This window comes from Strigops habroptila, chromosome 4, assembly GCF_004027225.2.
Source record: "Strigops habroptila isolate Jane chromosome 4, bStrHab1.2.pri, whole genome shotgun sequence".
NCBI lineage: Eukaryota > Metazoa > Chordata > Aves > Psittaciformes > Psittacidae > Strigops > Strigops habroptila.
Genome location: NC_046358.1, coordinates 33,244,505 through 33,253,035, shown reverse-complemented (window position 1 = coordinate 33,253,035; position 8,531 = coordinate 33,244,505). Strand labels below are relative to the sequence as shown.

At 37.6% G+C, this 8,531-nt stretch overlaps 1 protein-coding gene across 1 annotated transcript in view; it reads left to right on the top strand.

The window, feature by feature from the left end:
* TSHR (thyroid stimulating hormone receptor) overlaps positions 1-8,531 on the top strand; it is a 61,846-nt gene continuing 53,315 nt past the window's right edge. Inside the window, exon 1 of the mRNA XM_030482222.1 lies at positions 1-170. Coding sequence (XP_030338082.1) covers positions 1-170 — 170 coding nt within the window. The remainder of the gene's footprint in view (positions 171-8,531) is intronic.

The following is an 8,531-nucleotide window of genomic DNA, read 5'->3' as shown; positions in this document are numbered from 1 at the left end:
ATGCTGAGCCTCCCGGTAGCCTTCCAGTTGCTGCTGGTGCTGGTGCTGTGCAGCCACGGCACAGAGAGATGTCCTTCAGCCTTCTGCGAGTGTTCCGACTGGGATGACTATAAAATCACCTGCAGGGACATCCACTTCATTCCCAGCCTTCCAGAAGATACTCAGACCCTGTAAGTACGTTGGGATCGTTCAGGGGAGATAGTAGCCGGTTGTGAGTATTCGTATTTTGCAAGCAGGAGATGCTCTGAGCACCTGCCCTGTGAGTTGGTGGAGACATAGTGTGTGTGGAGGGGGAAGTGCTGTCATTTACCTGGGCAGTACAGCATAGTGGGAACAGCAATGTGCAGGCTCCATGTGTGTCAGGGAGACGTAGGAAAAGTGAGGCTCAGACCTTACTGAGATGGGAAGGGGAGATTGTCCTGGCCTTAAAAGTTCTGGGTAGGACGTGGGAAAATTCGTCACTGGGCTCTTTGTGGGCAAACTGGCAAACTGAATGGAAGGCTGGCTTCTGCGTGGCGTGTTCGTAGCGGGTGAGGGAAAAGAAGGGGAGATCAAACACAGTTTTGTACTCAAAAAAAAAAAAAAAAAAAAAAAAGGAGTTGGATGTGCTACTTCAAACAGTTCCACGAAAGTTTCTGTGCACTTTCAGCCTCTTTGCCAAAGCCCAACAAAAAGAATCCATGGGAACTAAGAATCCTAATATACTGTCTGGGAGACAAAGTACTTCAGATAAACAAAAGTGTGGAGTATGGGACAGAGCAGCAAATTCGGAGCTTGCTAAAGTGACAGAGCAATTCAAACCTAAGTGTTTAGTACCATTACAGGCACCGCAGAATATCTTGTCTGAGTTCGGGCTGCCAGTCCGAAGGTACATCCTGTGATGTATCTTTCAGCCCCGTAGAGATATATCAGATAAATATTCTAGGGAAACTGAAATGTTGCCAGTCAGCTATAACTAAGCAGCTGAATCACTCCTGGCTTTTACTTTTTCTCATAGAGCACAAAATGTTTCTGGTCTCCAAGGGAAGGTACATTTCTAAGTAGATTACTTTCTAATAAAACAAACAAACTCAAAATCAGTTGATTTAAGTTCAAGATAAAACAGTAACAGGTTGGTTGGTTTATGTCTTGATAATGATTCTCAGGACTTTCATACTTGAAAAGGTGAACTGTTATTTGAACTTATTTGAATGGACTTCTCGGGATTTTTTAACACCTGAAAGTAAAGGCTTAGAAAATGGATCATTTACCTAAAAATACAGAGAAAAAATGTTGCTATTTCCATTATTTATGCATGCCTTTTTTTTTTTTATTACTAGACTGTAGTATTTCAGTTGATAAGATTTTAAATTATATGGGTTTTGTTTGTTACTATACTTCTGTACATTCAGTTTATTTAGTTTGAAATTGCAGTAATGTTACTGTATGTAACATAATATGTTCTTTGAAATCTATTATGAAAAGCTGGAAAATAAAGCAGTTTCAGTTTATAGTTTGTGTAGGCATTTAAGATAGTTAATACAAACAGTAAGATCACTTAATAGAATTGGATACTTTCCTTGAAAACTGCTAGTATGATGGCTGAGCAGTACCTCTCTAGATACAGCTTCACAAATGAACCACTTCTGCTACTGGAGTTCTAGTGTTTTAAATACCTGTTGTGATGGGACTCTATGGTTATAAGCCACCTTTTAAAAGTCAAAAACACCCAGTGAAAACTTTATTTCCATTGAAAAAGTAATTAACAAACACAGCTGACAGATATTTTTCTATTTAGTCTGAGTATGTTCTAATCATCTGTACCAACTGGGGTGACCACTGCAAACTTGTCAAGAAGTGTGCTCCCTACAATAGTCATTATAAGATCAGAAAAAATTCTAGAAAATTTCAATTGTGATTTTATACTCTACGGTAGAAAAGGTAGAACGTGCTGTTATAATCTGTCTGATTTGAAAACAAACAGGAAAATTGTGTAAGGAAATAAGGGAAACACAGCTCGTATCACAAAAAAAAAAAAAGGAAAAAAGAAAAAAAGAAAAAATTCAGTTTGCACTTTTCTTTCTGGATAAGGTGCATATCTTTTTCGTTCTGTGTTATTATTTGAATTGCTGAAGCCTGGTGGACTGTACCTAATTCCGTAGTTCCTTGTTCTTGGCAAATAACCTTTCTTTCCCTCCATATGGGAGTCATAACAGTTACTTGTATGTTTTTTGTCCAGAGTGCTTTCAGATGCTCCAGGCTGACTTAGTTGCTCGTGGAGGATAAAATAAGGCAAAGAGTTTTCCTGACAGACTGTAAGGTGTGCACCCCTGTTTACCACATGTTTTGCATCCTTCTGCCTTAAAACCGGCAACGGTTCTGAGTTAAAGACCAAAGTCTCCAAAATAATTGAAGTTTCTCTTAACCTTAAGAACAATGAACACTTCTTTGAAGTGAATTACGTAGCTGTGCATATCTGCACAATATGTGATGAAACTCTCTACAATTTTCCCCAAATCCAGAAACTTTTATTACTTTATGTAAAGTAACTTTGCTTCTAGGTGGTTATACATGAACCTCAAGATTGCCGATGTTAAAACTTTCTTATGTGGCTATTCAGTTTTGTAGGTCTTGTAAAGCTAAGAGACTGATGAGTCTAGGAACACTTCGCCAGCTTTTGGAGATGATGAGCTCTTTTCAGTGCACAGGATCTTGAAACTCCAATTAAAGTTTCATTCCAATTATTCAGTCAGGAGTGTTCTCATTTCCCTACCCTACTTTAAGAGCCTGGTGTAAGCCTTTTTTTTAAACAAGCCATACTTACAAGGAATTACAAAAAACACTTATTTCCAAACTCTTTTAATATTAAAATGTCATTAACTTTGGCCAGAAAAGTGTATTTGCTTTAAATAGTTTTTAATGTATTTGTCCAAATATAGTTCATGCAGGTACTTATCCGGAACACCTGAGTGCACAGATATTGTTCTTGGAGATGCTTTTTTTTTTTAGTACAGTACAAGATTTTTTTTTTTCCCTTTTCTGTGGAGTAAACAAAATAAGTAGAAAGAAAAAGGTTTTTGGAATTACAGGCAAATTTTGTCTTGTTGCCTGAAGTTAAGGATTATATATGATACTACAGTAGGCAAGCAGTTCTAAAGGGCATGGAAGTACAGTATTAAAAAATATGAAATTAGGTATCAATATTTTTGCGACATTTGTAATATTTTTCATGCCTCTTTCTGCACAGCTGACACTTGGCCTGATCTGTCACCATTTCACCCTTGTCTGACCCTCCTTTGCTTCTGCCTCTGCCTATCCTTGACTCCAGTCCTCGTTCATGCTGTGGCAGTGGCACTACATGCAGGTACTGAGGGGATTCCTGTCCCAGCCCCTTGGCTGGCAGTGCTTTTCTCTTCCACCAGCACAGTGCTGGAGCAGAGCAACAGCTGGAGTTATAATCTCCTCCACATTTGGTGGAATATGCAAAGGGAGACCCTGGCTTTTCGGTGTGAGCAGATCCACCAGGAAGCGGAGGATTAATGGCTGTGAAGAATTACATATACTTACAGCTCACCAAGCCCCCACTGAATCTTTGTCCGAAGATATATTTGCATCATAATGCTTGAATTATTGCAGTATTTTTCTTGGTATCATTGTGATGAAATATTCAGATGGTATCACTATCCTAGCATCAGCTCAACACATTGCCAATGCTTTTGATTTTATGAATCTATTACTAATTCCTTTCAATTAATTTTCTTTTGACAATAAAACTAATAAAATTTTGCTTCTTTCATATTTGTGCTCTGCATCACCTGCAAATGCTTACTAAAATAACGTAAAATCCCCTGCCCATCCCCAATATCCTTAATACCCTTCTTTAAGTCTTCCACCACTTGAGAACAGCCATAGCAAATCAGCCCAAGGGAATTCATTTAATGCAGTACCCTGTCTCCAGGATTTCCCTTCTCATAATTTTCCTTAGGTATTTACATATTGAAGTCAAATGTGGTACTCTTCATTTCAATTTCACTTTCAATTATTTTTACCTACAGGAAGTTTCTAAACTTCTAGGTGTGGCTTTGTCACTGTAGTAGCCCTCAAAGGATCATTCTTCTGTGTCTCTATAGTTTTGTGTTTCTGCCTTTTTCAGTTGTCTCTTGAGCCCATTTCAACATCCATAATATCCTTTGGCAATGAGTTCCACAAGTTTAATAGAAGTTGCAAAAACTCTTTTTTTTTTTTTTTGTTGAAAATGCCACATTCTTCTCCCATCAGCAGCTGTATACACAACATTTTCAGGTCAGTTTTATGTCCCCTCAGCTTGCTGACAATATCCTCATCTCCTCCCTATACCTTCTATAGCAAGCCAGGGGTAGTTTCCTGTGTTCCCTCCCATACATAAGCACTCTCACCTGCTGCCTAAAACCAATATATTTAAGATTATACTGAAGGCAGCATCTCCTGAGTTCAGAGCTGTGTGAGTGCTGAATTTTGGCTTTTCGTCCTTTCTTTTTTTTTTTTTATTTTTTATTCTCAGAAGGGAAGCTAATAAGGTTTCTATCCTCTACCCAGGTGCTATTTTCATATCGCCATAATCAAATTTGGTTGAAACTGGACAAGAGGGAGTTAGGGGAGGACAGTGTAACTGGCAGATAAATGGACACAAAAATAGTGCAGTCTTTAAGAATGTGCTCTTTACATAAGGTATTAAGCTGCAATTCTGCATCTTCTCTAGGATATTTGCTTTTCAATAAATGCAAGGTAGCTCACCCTTCGGTGGCAAGGACCCCTGACATATGTCATATTTACTATGTTGTTAAGGATGAGCATGTGTGAATACCAGGATAACAAGGTGTAGTGAATCAGCTGGACTGTTTAGTTCTCCATGTTGTTGTCAGCTTTTGGTAAAAGAGACGTGGAAATTGTGTAACATATTTTACACATTTACAAAGTGATATTTAAAATATCATAGCAATGATATGTTGCATATTCATAAATACGTACTGCCAAAAATGTTTTTTTTTGAACCGGAGAACAAAATGTGTAGGGACTTAACGTTTTTACCTGTAATAACTGCATCACTGGAATCCACATGTTTTATATGCTTAATGAGAAGTTTAAAGCATTTTGAGTTCACAGAACCTACAAGTAGAGCTGAAGGAGATGATGTCTTTACTTTAGATTGAATATAAATTAAACTGATTTAAAATATTTTCCCCCAAATCTTGGTCTTAGGAATTGTCTGAAATTCAGAGATATTCTGACTTCAGGTAATTCTATCATGATCTTTTTATAAGCTTCATTACTTCAGAATTAAGCATGGAGCCTCATAAATACATCTTCATAAATAACCTTGCAATATAAGCACATAATTATTATCCCTATTTTAATGATGTACCGAAAGTCTAAAAGAACAGGCGGAACACTGACATGGTTAAACAGACAATTGAAGGAAGCTATTAGGGCACCCTTCAGAAAATGGAAGTCATGCATAAATGAGGAGATTTTTGGAAACTTAGAGTAATTCAGTAGAAAAATATTTTGTACAAAAGAAACTTGTAATATCATAAAAACTCAGTATAGTCTTTAAAACACAAAACAGAGTTAGTCTGAAAAACTTCTATCGAACTGAAGCTTGTTTGAAACAAATTGAAAACTTGAATAGAATTAATTACCCCAAACCAGATAATATTTTTCAAAGAGTTCAAAATACATTAAAAAATGAAATTACTGCATTACCTGGTGTGGTATGTAACTTACTGTTTAAAACAACCATGATGACAGTGGAATGAAAGGTCACAAGTATAGCATAATTCCTTAAAAAGAGTACTTCAGGGAACACCTTGGGAACTAAATGGTGCTAGGTCTGTTTTCTTTGGAAGACTGTGAAAAATACGAAGGAATCAATCTGGTTGGATTGAGTGTACTGTTCACACACTTGGATGGAGTACTCTTTGCTGGGTAAAGAACTGACTGGTTGGCTGGGCCCAAAGAGTGGTGGTGAATGGAGTTAAACCCAGTTGGTGGCCAGTCGCAAGTGGTGTTCCTCAGGGAACTGTTCAGTTCTGGACCCCTCACAACAAGAGAGACATTGAGGTGCTGGAGCAGGTCCAGAGAATGGCATTGAAGCTGGTGAAGGATCTGGAGAAGAAGTCTTATGAGGAGCGGCTGAGGGAAATGGCGGTGTTTACTCTGGAGTAAGGAAGGCTCAGGGGGGACCTTATCACTCTCTGCAACCATCTGAAAGGGAAATAGAGCGAGAGGGGTATTGGTCTCTTCTCCCAAGTGACTAATGATAGGACAAGAGGAAACGACTTCAAATTGTGCCAGGGAAGGTTTAGATTGGATATTAGGAAATTTCTTTTCCACTGAAGGGGTTGTCAAGTATTGGAACAGGTTGCCCAGGGAAGTGGTTGAATCACCATCCTTGGAGCTATTTAAAGAATGTGTAGATGTAGCACTGGGGGACACGGCTTAGTAGTGGACTTGGCAGTGTTAGATTATTATTGGACTTGAACTTAAAGATCTTTTCCAACTTAAACCATTCAATGATTCTATTCTGCTACTATTTACAGTACCTGAATTGTATAGTATGTCTCCACTGTAGGCTTTATGCCTTAAAATTTCCACTCTTTGGATATAATACTCTGGAGCTATTTAAAAGATGTGTAGCCATGGTGCTTAGGAACATGGTTTAGTGGTGGACTTGGCAGTATTAGTTTCATCATTGAAGCTGATCATGTCAAAGGTCCTTTGCAACCTAAATGACTCAGTGGTTTTCACAAAGGGAAATCTTGCCTCACAAATATGCATGTTAGTTCTTCAAAGGAATCAGAAACATCTGAATATGTCGATTTTTGAACTCATATTTTCGGAAAAAGTATCAGGAAGGACCTTAGGAAAGACTTGAGACAAATTAGCTGTTAGACATAGGAAAGAAAGCTGTTTTATGGATTGACAGCAGGTTTAAGGAAGGAGAAAAAAAGGTGGTAACAAACCAATTTTCAGAATACAGGGAATTTGTCAAAGGACCGTTACTTGGAACTATGACATCAAACAGTCTGGGTGTAGGCTGCTCCTTGTTTAGGCTCTCTCTATTTTCTTTTAATCTGGGTGTTGTAGTAAGCTGCTCATATGTGTGCTGTGATCTTGATGAATGAGCTGTCATCAATACATGCCGGTTTTATATCCTGATATTTCTCCTCAATAGCTTGCCATGAGATATTATTGGCAGCTGAAAATACAAGAAACTTACACTTTGCTTTGAGTGAATGTAATTGCTTTTAGAGTAACCAGGAATTACACAGATCCATTGCAGGGAGACTAACACCTATAGTTTACTGGTTTAGCTTCACAAAGATTGATAACACAGCTTCTTGACCACATCATTTAGAAACTTGTCTCATATGATTTCAGTAAAATGTCATCTTAATTACATTGCAAAAACAATATTTGAGTTGTGAATGGCTTATAATCTATTGCTATTTAACTGTAGCAAAAAGACTGCTTTCTGACAACTGTTTAAGTGAAATTCACTGTCTATGAACAATCATGGTAAAACATGTTATAATAAAATTGTAGGTGCTTGAAGCTTGTGTGCTTCATTTGTTTTCCCTTCTTAATAAGTGGTAGAGGCATAGATTTTAAGTCCAAGAGGTCTCATAGGAACATCTAGTCTGACATTCTGGATGATAAAATCATGAAACTTCCCAACAGGTATGGTTAATTAGAGCTCCTCCTCTTTGTTGTGGTTTTTTTTTTTTTTTTTGGGTGGGGGGGTAGAAAAATCATATGTTGTTTGTTTAAAAATATTATTGAAAAGAATCATACCAAAAAGAATCCCTTAAAACTGTTAACAATTTGTTCACATGCTCAATCATCCTTGCTTTTTGTCTGTGTTTGTGGCTACTGCTGTGCTGTCCAAAGTAGGGAAGCGTATTTAGGCACTGAATTTATGCACTTTGAATTGCCACTCTGAATTGCCACTCTCTGTATCAACTACAAGAAATTCAGGCTTCTAATTTTGCTCCTCTGAACTGCACCTAAGAAAAGTGCCAGAACTACCTTGGAGTAAATAATTGGGATAAATCCTTTCTCTCCCAGGTAGAAATCTGGGCAACTGTAGCTTTATGCCACTAGATTTTGTGGCATTTTTACTTGTCAGGTGAGAGACCCTTGCATTCTCATAGTTATTAACATGATCAAATTGCTCCTTTTTGTTTCGATAAACTGAACAAGTTATGATCACGGTGTCTTCCATTGTAAGGCATATTTTCAATACTTCATTTAAATCTGTGATTCTTTTCTGAATTGTCTCCAACATTTCTACCTCCTTCTGAAACTATGACCACTAGAATTGAAATACCCATATGCTTTATTAAACATTTTTGGGCATAGACCTCCAATCAGTTATCCACTGAGCATAACCCTTAAGTCATTTTCAAAGTCTTTGCTTTTGAGAACAACCTAACCTGTAAGAAAAAATTTGTATTCTGCTGTTCTTACAAACACTTTATTCTCTGCTCATCTATTTCAATGCACATTGTCTG